Source organism: Amphibalanus amphitrite, unplaced genomic scaffold (assembly GCF_019059575.1).
Source record: "Amphibalanus amphitrite isolate SeventyFive unplaced genomic scaffold, NRLGWU_Aamphi_draft 000236F_arrow, whole genome shotgun sequence".
NCBI classification, from domain to species: Eukaryota; Metazoa; Arthropoda; class Thecostraca; order Balanomorpha; family Balanidae; genus Amphibalanus; species Amphibalanus amphitrite.
Window position 1 is genome coordinate 98,208 of NW_024881731.1, and position 13,131 is coordinate 111,338.

General features: G+C 46.1%; 1 protein-coding gene across 1 annotated transcript in view; it reads right to left on the reverse strand.

The window, feature by feature from the left end:
* Positions 1 to 261: 261 nt before the first annotated feature.
* Positions 262 to 13,131, reverse strand: part of LOC122385989 — a 40,016-nt gene continuing 27,146 nt past the window's right edge. The window contains exons 9-13 of the mRNA XM_043374751.1: positions 5,911 to 6,329; positions 4,857 to 5,091; positions 4,512 to 4,675; positions 4,031 to 4,162; positions 262 to 2,512 (exon numbers count right to left, since the gene is read on the reverse strand). Of these exons, the coding sequence (XP_043230686.1) occupies positions 2,306 to 2,512; positions 4,031 to 4,162; positions 4,512 to 4,675; positions 4,857 to 5,091; positions 5,911 to 6,329 (1,157 nt within the window). The 3' untranslated portion in view covers positions 262 to 2,305. The remainder of the gene's footprint in view (positions 2,513 to 4,030; positions 4,163 to 4,511; positions 4,676 to 4,856; positions 5,092 to 5,910; positions 6,330 to 13,131) is intronic.

Below are 13,131 nucleotides of genomic sequence, written 5' to 3' on the forward strand. Positions count from 1 at the left end.
ATGATGTAAAAAAGCCAACAGCTGTTTTATGTGTTCCAATCACTAGTTGTGGTGCAATTGCTGCGCTTTAATATTAGTTTGCCAGAAATATGACGAGCTCACACACACATTGAGCTTTTTGTGAGAAGCCAAGCGCCGTCTAATGTCATCCAATCAATCAAGTACTGGCTTTTGCGCTGCTGCCGCTAGCAAAGGAAGATGTGTCTTGCAGTGGATATCGTTATAGATAGGTGTAGGCGCTATGGCACGCTGTTATTTGTCGTCCATAAACTGGCGCAAACCTATCATGGTAAATGTTGGGTACTGGTACTGGGCGCTTTCCACAATGTTTGACGTTAATGCCATTTTATGGACGCTGTGGAAGCTTTTCGGTACTGCTGTTACAATGAAACACAAATTTGTCTGCAGCGTCTGTTGAAAGCCATAATCGCATGCTACATTGGTAGGTAGCTGTATTAACACATCGGACACAATAAATAGTCTGAACTATCTAACCAGAACAGATCTAATAGAAGATTGTCATCGCTGATATGTTTACTTTTGACGATACAGATTGAACAACTGATTACCAGTCATGATATGTCGTTAAGGTCGCCTGTAACCTTAGGAATTATGGGATACCATCACCTAGCGATAACATGTAAGTAAACACCATGCACTAAGCGATTTAACATAAAGGTAATTAAAGTTGATAAAGTTAGCGACCTTGGTAGTATTTTTCTACATATAGTGCCTTTTTGTAGATTAAAACTAAAGATAATTAAAATATACACGAATGATTATTGATTATTGTAAAAGAATATAATTACTATGCATACAGACAAAACTAACTAGAAAAAGGTTTCGAGAAACAAACTGGCATTGCCACAACCATAGATAACATGAATCATAGATAACATGAATCATAGATAACATAGATTCATGTTATCTATGCCACAACGTAAATCATTAGTACCGCTGTTATCAGTGCATTTTCTTTCTACTTGTGTGAATACGGCATCTTTCTGTCATAACACTAGGCTAGCGACTCGCTCGCGCGATATTGAGAAAGCGGATGGTTTAACCTGCCAGCTATAACAGCAGTCGCGGGATATAGACAGTATTTCGCCCATAAAACTCAAGTCAGATCTAAGCTGCGAGAGCGTACCTTACATAGACATGTAACACATGCTGCTAAGTAATCATAACACTTAACAAGCCTGACGCTGATGCACAACAGTCCACGGAACTGACACGCTTTAAGCATTAACAACACTCGTCAGCTCAAAACACATCGAATGGCGCTTCTCACTCTCGCAGACGAGCTGTTCAGAGTGTTGCAGAGGACATAGTGTGTGTTCGGGCATCCGGATGTGTGGAGAAGGTGGTGGCATGGCTGTCTCAGTGTAGACGGTAGACAGTAGAGAGGAGTATAACAAGGGAATCTGGGTTAAGAGAAGGACATAGCACGGTTGCCTGGGTGCAAGAAAAGTGCAACATGGCTACCTGGGTGTAAAGAGGGTCAAAATATGACCTTACGAAGATATATGTTGAAAAGGCCAGCAGGTCACCGAGGGCCATGAGTGTCTGCAGCAAATAATTGAACGATAAAACGGAATGATGCAACCAGCGAAGCAGGATCATTCGGTATAGCTCTTCTTCCTTCGACCCCAGGAACCTCAGACAGGAGCAGACGGGCCTAGCTCTCAACACCACACAATGTGCAGCTGATGACACATCACACCCCTTAAACGCCTATACAACGTCTCACATCACACACTCCAAACTATCTGATTCTCCACTGATAGCCACACATCGTTCGACCGCACGCCACTTTACAACGTCGCCGGCTGCCTAGTCGGGACGCCTCGCACTTGTATTGCTTATCGCTGCCACTGCAGTCCAGCTTCGCAGGGGTGCTGCCAGATCTGGCCCTCCCGGCTTTGCGCAGTGCTGCCAGATCCCCGACCCCCGCGAGTCGCTGCTTCACGGTCAGTGCTTACGGTAACACTGGCTGCTCAGCATCGAGTTCTGTATCTAAACAATTCACAGCCAGCTGTGGCCATCAGCCTCAAAATAGAAGCGACCAATATTGTCACAAAAATCTTCAGGGCTCTGCCACTTCCTGGTATTGTACCTATAATCAAAACACTATGCTACTGCATTTCCCAGGAATGCCGAGAAGCCCGTTATGCAGCCGATTTACTGTTTCTCGATCGGCGATTGTAGCTACACTAGACTTCATTCACTCGCATAACCATCCAGCTCGGCACCAAGGTTGAGCCACAACAGGTCCGGCCGTCGGCCACTCTCTGCCTTGATGATGTCACGCTGGGGGTCCCATAGCCAGCAGTGTGGCCAATAGCAGCAGGACAGTAGCTGACTGAGGCGACGGCCCCGCTGCTGACGTGTCGGGCGTGGTGACATCCACGTCGGCCATCTTGAAGACGGAAAGAAGAGGATGCGACACAATGGAACGCTCGCGATTGTTGATCATGTAACTGATGTCCCTCAGGGGACCGGTGCACTTGTCCTGGAACGATGCATGGTTATCATTAGAAATTATAGTACATTTTTGCCACCGACGAATGTTAAAAAAGTTCAGTTAAATTTTTGTATAAAGGTGGCCTGCTGAAAGCCAGAAGCGCGAGAGACGGTTAATTTCAGTCGACGGCAAAACTCGGAAATGCCTATCAAAACCCATGCATAAAAACACGGCGGTTAATTTCATTATACGGCAGTTTTCTTCTCTTCAAAAGCTCCCTGTTGAACAATGCGCTCGATGACTGAAACCTCAATAAAAATCCGGTCATGGAAGCTTGTAGCTTGGAATAAAGTAAATTGCGAAACAGGTGGACAAGTGAATATTGGCAAGAACACAGCCTTAATTAATGTGATGACTTATCGTATTTATTTCAAAGAGATGAATTAGCAGGCTACGCATAAATTTAGAAGGCAGATTTCGAGGCACATATAGTTCTCAAGAGCCAGTGAAAAGAGCCATTGAAGCTGACCCTTACAAAATGGGAAGAACAGCACTGCCAGGAGCAGTGTTCGTAGTAAGATCGACGCTTGTTCTACCTTTATGGATATTGGATGTCAAAATATAGGAAAGAGGAGAGAACGCAACGACATTTTCCCACTAATGAAGACAAAGCATGTCTCCGCAACGCCTACTCCACACTCGCAATTACTTCGTAGCATGAATGTCTAATAAAAGTAACAGACGCGTCTCGCATGTTTACCAGGAAATATCTGAGAAATCGGGGATGAATTTCAAGCAAAATATGACGTGGTAGGTGATGTACAATTTGTATAGGTATAGTGAGACCAAGTGGTAGGTTAATTTTATTATTCGCCCATCGTGTGTTAAAGGCAATTGGCAATAATTTTTATTATACGCCCAAAGCTTTACCCATTTGCTGCCCCCTCTCCCTCCTATCTTCCGTGCCCCTCCTTGATGTCGAAGCCCAAAAGCGAACTCTTTCTCAGAGATGCGTTGGTGCACGGTGCCAAAAATTTACTATAATAAATTTAATTGCCCGGTCCCAATACTTTACCAGCCATGATACGGTCGCTTTTCCTCAAGGGTGTTTTCATTGAATATGCTCGCAGGCTCGCACATTCAATGCGAAAATTGCACTCATTTCATTCGTGCAATTTTCGAAAATAGCATCCTCACTCCGTTCGGACGCTATTTTCGATAAAATAATGTCCTCACTTCGTTCGGACATTATTTTAAAACACCCTTGGGAAAGCGACCGAATAATGTCTGGTATAGTGTTCGGACCGGGCAGTTAAATATATATTATATACTCGCCAAAGGAGCAGGTTTCAGGTTGTGCCTCTCTTCCAATGAGTTTCTTGCATATGTGGCAATCAATTCGTAACACTGGTATTTTTCACATAACCGTGAATGGCTCTGGGGACGTTAAATGCAAGCGCTAATTTAGCGTTTCTCAGTAAAACAGAAGCCTTTCTCATTAAAACCACACAACTACGTATGTTTTAAGTTGAAACAAAATTAAGATAGGATTATATCTCATATTACCTTTTCCCTCTTCAAGAGGTCATGGCTGAGACTCTGATTATACATTTTCTCGACCTCCTCCAGTTTCGCCTGAACTATGAGGTTCTCTGTCGACTCGAAGCGCTGGTGAATGGACAGCTTACACGGCCACTCCTGGTGGACGAAACCAGAAGCATGCCTCAGTCACTGCAGATGACGGCACTCGGGGGTGGTAACCACTAGCGACTACCAGCCACCACCTCAAGACAAGGCAGGGTTTACCGCCACAATGTGAAATGACAGAGGTTGATTGGATGTGGGCTATTTACCAAACCATCATAGCGCATATGCTGTCGAAAGAAATATACCAAAAGAAAAAAGCATTACAGATTGCATCGATACCCGTATAAGAAACACTGAGTTGTGTTTAAACTGAGGAAGTCACATTACTTCGCAGTTGATTTAGGCTCGCAGATAAGGCCGGAGTTGCACGTAATCCAGTACTCCTTCAAAGGACACTTACCTGGAAGTCTCTGCCCATCTCTCGCATGGTGTTCAAAAGGAGCATCTTCAGTTCTGTGATGGTGTGGTCTTTGACCGTTTTATGCGTGTACGGGTGCAGAATCTCCTCCTCTTTTCTGCTGTAGCCCAAAAAGAGGAACACTCCGAAAGGCAGAGTGTACTCATCTGGAAAATAGCAAACGAACGTCACGGTCGGGTCCACTAAGGTCGGCAATCAGCCTTCAGGCTAGCACTCAGTTACATATTCAATGCAGCCGTGAGGTCAGGACCGGGATATCATTAAAGACTACAGAGCGTATTAAAGAGCACATTTCTCAGGCGTCTGCGGTCGTACTCGGCTACCTACCTGCGGGCGGTCTCATGCAGATAAAGTCCCCATGGTGGCAGACGCATCCCTCTCGGTAGGGCACCAGGCCGGCCGTGCCGTGGTGGTACAGCGCCAGTGACGACTGACACTCGCGCTTCTCCAGACAGTCGAGCACGTTACAGACGAGCCGGCCGCGGCCGTGGCACATGCACAGCTCCGAGCAGTCCTCCTCGTCCCGGTACGGGTCGTCCGGGTCGTCTTCCAGACGGTTATACTGCCGACAAAGCACGGTGCGCAAAACACACAGATGAGTCAGAAAACAATTAACACTAAATAACTTACATATTACTCGTAGTTTAGTGAGCTGAAAATATGTTGCGACCAAGGCCATCTATAGAAGGTACAGTCACTCCCCCGCCGACCAATCAGAGACAGATCCTGAGTGACGTCACCCCTGATGCTCGAAAGGGGTACTCCATTCCTTTACAACGTAAAAATGACTAACTTCATTTGAAGATTGTTGGTGACACTCTACACATATCGCTCAACCATTGATGTCATTGGAAAGTCCAACTAATTTTTTAGCGATAAAAAAGAGCAGTAATATGCTAAGAAATGGCCTGTTTTGAAGATATAGACGATTTAAAAACCCTCTGCAGTTGCAGGAAAGCAACGTAAAAACGCATCGAGCTTATATTTTTACTATGAATAAATCATTTTTCAGTAAGTTTTTAGATATGGTATCGATTTATACAACAACTTTATTACAATATTTTTATTACTTGGAACTTTATTTCAAAATAATATTTTCAAAAATGGCAACTGTTGGCAAGTAGCTTTGAAGCGATTGTGGCGCGCCGCGCCATTATTGTCCTGAGGCCCCCATATGATGTCATCAAAAGTGGAGTGACATGGGCCTGGTTGCGACCTAATAAACTACGTAGTTACCGCTGAAGTTCGGAAGTAACTTTCCTCTTCCTCAACAGCCCAATGACACAAGATCTTTACTCACTTTTTTACATATTAACTCGGATAGCCTCTCACCCTCTCCCCGGACCTCTCCTCACCCCTCAGGCACCAGACAGACTCTCACCCTGATTCCGGAGCCGACCGGTATCCTCTCCAGTGGCCTGCCCTCCCGGCGGGAGACGCAGTGCGCCGGCAGCGGCGGCTGTGCGGCACTCGTGGGGCGAGGTGGACGGACCGGCGGCGGCGCGGCGCCCCTCACCACCCCCGGCCAGCGCGGCGCCGTCGTGGTACTGGTGGTGGTAGCACTGGTGGTTGACGTGGTTGCAGCAGTGGTGGTGGTAGTGGTGGTTGCTGCGGTGGCCGGTGTGGTAGTGGTTGTGGTGGTGGTGGTTGTGATGATGGTGACGTCTGACACTCGACGAGCGGGGTTCTGCGACGGCGACTCGGCCGGTGAGCCGCCTGGGCTGACCGTCTCTCCGTACTCCTTGAGTATGGGCTCCAGAAGGACAGAGCGCTGACGGTGGAACTCTCGCTGCGCCTCCACTGTCGGCCCAGCGATGACGTGGTTAGATATAGGTACAGTCCACAGCAGAAGTAATGTGCGGTTTCAGTCATGGGTATGTTCTGCCTCTGAAGTTTAGGAACGATTAACCAGACTACAATGAAACTTTGAATGTAACTTATATGTATCGTCACCCTTGCAGCTGCAACTTAAGCTATTGACATCTTCTTTTCGATCACTCCGCATTAAATAATCGCCAGTCAAAGCCAACCGTTGAGATTGGTAAGACCCTACATTACTTTAGCGGTGGGCTGTACGGCAAAACACGGAAACAGCAGCGGGGAGACACACATCAAACGCATGGGTGAAACTTTGACATCACCATTGGGGTCCCAAACGTCCAAGGGGGCCTCCATTTAGTGGGGGCCTCCAAGCAATTAGGGGCCTCCAATTGCGGAAGCGGTAATTTACGAACCACGCCAGGGCACCCTCTAAGAAATTTTCATTGGGGGACCAGAGGCTCAGAAGCCAAACCTGGGGTACCCCCAAATCCAGTTTTCTCATCGGATTTAGGCCACTTATTTTTCGTCACAGCTCTGATGCCATGATTTTTTTTAATATTGATAAAGAAATGGTAGGTCACCTGACCCTACTGGTGGATCCAGGCCAGCAGAGTGACATTGTATGTAAATATCCCCCGCGGCATCCGAAATCGACGAAAATTTCTGGCTTTTTCACTTTTGACAATAAAACACAATGCCTTTATTATAGAAAAAAAATTAACGGCACAGCATTGCGCAACGAATCTAGCCGTAAGCCGACCCCAGAAAGTGTGAGGGTTAACCTTCGCCCGCACCTGGGGGAGGGTCGCCACCCCAAGTTAGTTTTCCTGCTCTACACTTAACATTTTTAACCCGGCAGTTGCTGGGGTATTCCGCCACCCACCGTTTGCTGGGGGGGGGGCGTTAAACGCCCCCAGCCGATAACTCGAGAACCGATAGGCGCAGCGAAACGCACGAGGCGGCAAACGAAAGAACGCGACGAGACGCTTCAGATGAGTACTTTAAAGTTGAATTTTGAGGTCACAGGTCGGGTCAAGGTCAGGTCAAACACCTGAAATCGGGCTTTCAGTAGCATGGACTTCAGGACTTCGCAATGGGCGCCTCTCGTCATAAACTCTGTCAAAACGGTGCACAATCCATCATATAAGGCCTACAAGAGTGTCAGCTCCATGTAGGGGTCAGTCAAGCATAGGTCAGGGTCAAGGTCAGGTCAACCGGGTAAGCACATATCCCCGAAAATCGAAACTGATATTCTCAGCCTGTGGCACATGTTTTATGGGTAATTTGGGGCGTAGAACACCATGGTGACATTCATTTTATCATATGTGTACGTGTTTGGCTCAAAAAGTTCAATTTAAGAAATGCATGTATCATGGTCGTGAAGTAGTCACGAGAAATTGCCAAGGTTCAGTTCAAGATTTTGGAAAATGCGGAACGATAATCAATAATCGAAGATAGCCATTTGATTGTTCATGGTATTGGCAGTCTAATGGCTTTTACGGCATGTCTGTATGTCTATTCTGTGATTTTATATGATTTTTTGAACATATGCCGTTTTTGGTCGAAAACTCTGAAATCATGACGTCACTAAAACCTCGATATCTCAAAAATTTTCCGACTGATTTTTTTTTGAAACTTTGTCACAATAAACTTCAATCAATTGCCTACAGGTACCCAAAATTTGGCGCGCCTGCAGCGCGCCGTTTTTATGCTATGGCCCGGCGACAAAAGTGGGGGCATTTAACGCCCCCCCCCCCCTCAGGGGCGGAGCTTCCTATTCACTTGGTGGGGCGGCTGCCCCACCAACTTGCCATTTTGCCCCACCAATAAGAGTTTTGCCCCACCAACTTAAGCCAATTTGCAGGACTTTACTGCTCAGCAAACCAATGTTTTTCGCATTGAGGGGCTTTAAAATGTCTGTGTAATGCAAAATATCATCTCCGTAATGAAAGGGATTGATTCACTGTTTTATTTTATCTAACTGAACAATCGGACATTGTAGGTTTGACAACGTTTTGCCCCACCAACTTTCTTGGAAAAGCTCCACCCATGCCCCCAGCAACTCGCGGGTTAAAGCTAGAAACCTGATTTTTTTGTATAGCTGCTTTTCTATCTTTTCTCAGCGTCCATTGAAAATTTCAAGTTTCTGTGGCTTTTGGGTTTGGAGATATGACCTTGTTCTTCAGGTCATGTCATGTCCTAAATGACGAATACCCAATATCTTGCGATGGCTATGGGCCTTGTGAGCTTTTGACACGCTGATTTCGGCTTTTTTGCCAGTCTTACCTCCCACCTATCATTGAACATGTTGTTCTGCGATGTACAGATGTCAGGGTCAGGGTCAAGGTCAACCTAGGTCATATAAAATTATTGCGCTTTAGGCAAGCTGAATTTACTTTTCGTGAAGTTTCTTTGCCTGTATGTTTAGTAAAAGCTTCTCAGTTCATGATCAAGTGTAATAGGGACACACAAACCGATCTGTGCACACATCAGTACATACACAGACATACACAGACATACAAACACATATCATTGACCTTGACCTAACGTGAAATGACCACAGCCAGCAAATTAGTCGGATGGTGTGACAAAGAGGTGTTCTAGCTGGCTTGGCACTAATACGGCAGCGTCATCGGTATATGATGGGTTGGCCCGCTGTTTGTGTAGGTATCTTATTCGACATCACCACAATTTTTTCTTACAAGATTTTAAGCCTTGCGGTCAAGAGCAACAGATTCTTTGGGAAGAGACGAATCCAATGATACCAATTTTACCTCATCAGGTCAGTCATTGACCTTCCAGTTCAGGTCAAACTAAAGAATGTTGCTGTTTGGGGTCACCGTTGCCCGTTGGAATATCACGTGCGCTGCTCATCATATACCGATGACGCTGCCGTATTGTGATGCCAAGCCAGCTAGAACCTCTTTGTCACACTATCCGACTAGGTTTTTGCTTGCTGTGGTCATTTCAGGTCAAGTTAGCTCAAGGTCAATGACATGTGTTTGTATGTCTGTGTGTGTCTGTGTGTATACTGATGTGTGCACCGATTGTGAATGTGTCCATATTACATGAGATCATGAACTGAGAAGCTTTTACCAAAAATACAGTCAAAGAAACTTCACGAAAGTAAATTCAGCTTGCCTAAAACGCAATATTTTTAGACGACCGGTTGACCTTGACCCTGACCCTGGCATCTCTACATCATTGAACAACATGTTCCATGTAATAATTGAATGAGGACTTTACTCCACAAGAAATCGTTCGGGTCGGAGCTTTCGAATTGTATTACAAAGCTTCGTCAGCGTATCGTAATCGGGTTCGTAATCGGGTTCGCCCTCAATTTTGCGACCGATACCCCCGAACCCGATTACGATACGCTGACGAAGCTTTGTAATACAATTCGAAAGCTCCGACCCGAACGATTTCTTGTGGAGTAAAGTCCTCATTCAATTATTACATTAGCAAACTCCACATCATGTCCTTTAGTGAACATGTTCCATGATAGGTGGGAGGTAAGACTGACAAAAAAGGCCGAAATCAAGGTGTCAAAAGCTCACAAGACCCAACGCCAACGCAAGATATTGGGTATTTGTCATTTGGGTTATGACATTACCTGAAGAATAAGGTCATATCTCCGAAACCAAAAACCACAGAAACTTGAAATTTTCAGTGGACGCTAAAAAAGGATAGAGCAGCAGCTATACGAAACATCCGACTTCTAGCAATCAAAATGTTTAGTGCAGAGCAGAACAAAACTACCTAGGGCGGGGGGGGGGTGGCAACCACTGCCCCCCCCCCCATGTGAGGACGAGGATTACCTAAGTAATTTGAATATCAGGAAAATTATTTATTAAATCAGGTATTCCAACAAAGTCCCGCTTTTTTATAGGTGACCTCCGATTTGTGTTGCATCTAAGTTGCCCAGGGGGCCTCTTATTTGTAATTGTAGGTAGAGTACAGAGAGCCTCCTACTTCGACTACTTGCACAGAGAGCCTCCTAGTGTACATACAGCTAAGCTTCTACAGGTCGAGCGCCGATCTCCTGTACGTACAGAGAGCCTCCTACTGTTACAGAGGGCCTCCTGTTTGTCTAGGGGGCCTCCTATTGGTTAACGGCGCCTCCTATTTGTCCAAGCGGCCTCCTATTCGTCTATGGGGCCTCCTATTTGTCCAGGAGGCCTCCTGTTTCTCCAGAAGGTCCCCTATTTATCCAGGGGGCTTCTATTTTCCAGGGGGCTTCCTCTTTATCTAGGGGGCCTCCTACGTGTTCAGGGGCCTCCTATTTGTCCAGTGGCCTCCTATTTATCCAGGGGTCTTTTATTCGACTAGGGGTCTCATATTTGTGCAGGGGCCTCCTATTTGTCCTAGGGTCTCCTACTTGTCCCGGGGCCTCCTTTTTTTGAAGGGACTCCTTTTTGTTAAGGGAGCCTTCTATTTGTCCAGGGGGCCTCCTATTCGTACAGAGGGCCTCTAGCTCCTACTTGTCCATGGAGCCTCCTATTTGTTCAAGAGGTCCCCTATTTGTCCAGGGGGCCTCCTATTTGTCCAAGGGACCTGTTATTTTTCTAGGGGGCCTCTTTGCCCAAGAGGCCTCCTATTTGTCCAGCGTGCCTCCTACGTGTTCAGGGGGCCTCCTATTTGTCCAGGGGGCCTCCTATTGGTTAAAGTAGCCTCTTATTTTCCAAGCGGCCTCCTATTTATCCAGAGGGCTCCTATTTTTAGGGGGCCTCCTCTTTATCCAGGGGGCCTCCTTCTTGTTCAGGGGGCCTCCTAATTGTCCAGGGGGCCTCCTTTTGTGAAAGGGGCCTCCTATTTGTCCAGGGGGCCTCCTTTTGTGAAAGGGGCCTCCTGTTTGTCTAGGTCTAGGACCTTCTATTTGTCCAGGGGGCCTCCTATTTTTGCAGGGGGCCTCCTATTTGTACAGAGGGCCTCCTACTTGTCCATGGGGCCTCCTATTTGTACAGGGGGCCTTTTTTGTGAAAGGGGCCTCCTGTTTGTCTAGGTCTAGGACCTCCTATTTGTCCAGGGGGCCTCCTATTTTTGCAGGAGGTCTCCTACTTGTCCATGGGGCCTCCTATTTGTTCAGGGGGCTTCTTTTTTGTACAGAGGGCCTCGAATTTGTCCATGGGGCCTACTATTTGTCTAGGGGCCTCTTATTTGTCTAGGGCCTCCTATTTGTCCAGGAGGCCTCCTGATTGTCCAGAGAGTATCCTATTTCTCCAGGGGGCCTCCTGTTTTCCGGGGGCCTCCTACTTGTTCAGGGGGCCTCCTACTTGTTCAGGGGGCCTCCTATTTGTCCAACAGGGCCTCCGATTTGTCCAAGGGGCCTCCTATTTAAACTGAGAACCTTTTATATGAACATCGGACCTCCGTTTGCAAAGTAGCTGGTGCGTCTCGGGGGGCCTCCACTATTGGGGTCCCAAAATGACAATTGGGGTCCCAAATGTTGGCATTGGGGTCCCACATGGGACCTCGAAAGTATACAAAGTTACACCCATGATCAAACGGATTAAAATGGCTAATAATGTGCCAGAGGAGGCCACAAGGAAATGGGAAGCAATCAGATATCCGGCACCTAACAGACATGCAGCTCATCGAGCTCCCACGGACAAGGATGAGTTCAAACGATTAGAGTACATACAGCCCTAGCCAGCCAAGAACGCGACAAAATTACCCGAGTTCTGTGCAAATGCGGACTAGTAGCGACGGAACACCTTCAATTTAGGGGGGGGGGCACTGCCGACCTTTGGTCCCATTCTTTCCATGCAACGCCCATATATGCAGCACAGCCATATGGAAGCATCTGATCGGAAGAAAGACATAACCTGAACCCTGCTCCTTTGGTGAGTAGGGTAGGGTGGGGTAATTTGAACATGCGGGGCAATTTGAACATAGTGTAAATAACACAAAATTACGGAAAATCCATAAGTGGCATGACAATAAGACCAATGAGAGAAATTATCGTAACTAAAAGGGCTATCATATGAACGGGGTTTCAAGTTTCGGGGAATGAAGATGTTGACGCACAGTGTAAAAAATCAATTTCGCAAGGATAAACGCCTAACGACACGTCATTGCAACTTCATTGCAACGCAAAATCTTGCATTGCTAGCGCCTAACACGCAACGGCTTTTGTTGTACAACGACCTACTCAGTGCCTTCAATCTAAGAAATTTGCTTTTCAACCCTGTTTTTAAAAATGGCATAATAACTTTTAGCGTGGGGTAATTTGAACATAGTGTGAGAACTTCAATGAAGACAGGGATAGCTCCGAAAAAACAACGCCCCCAGTTTTTTTTTGCCAATATTTTCGACCCAAAGCAGTAGCAGATAAGAGATGCCATTTTTAGAAAATTTACATCTTATATTCGTCTAATGTTCGGTATTTTCGTTGATTTTCCGTCCAAAAAATGTTAAAGTCAACTATTTGTCCAAATATGTCCGAAAATTATGCAGCTATAAACACTTAAAACCGTCATTTATATTGCTTATCATGTAATTATACCAGCCAAAAAGTGTTCATTATATTGAGAGCAACAAGCTTTCCATTCGCCAATCAATGCTACGCGCGATTACTTGATAAAAATGCTTAAGTGTGGCAGGCCATCGTCCAATGTTGTCCATACTACTATACCTTTGTGCAATCAATTCCGAATTGGACATTATAAAGAATCGGAATTCCGAATGTCCAGGTTCCGATTGGCACCACTATAACAGATGAAGTAAGGTTTGGTAGAGTTTTTATTGAACGGAGATGATAGACGTTCTGTTAATTGAAGAG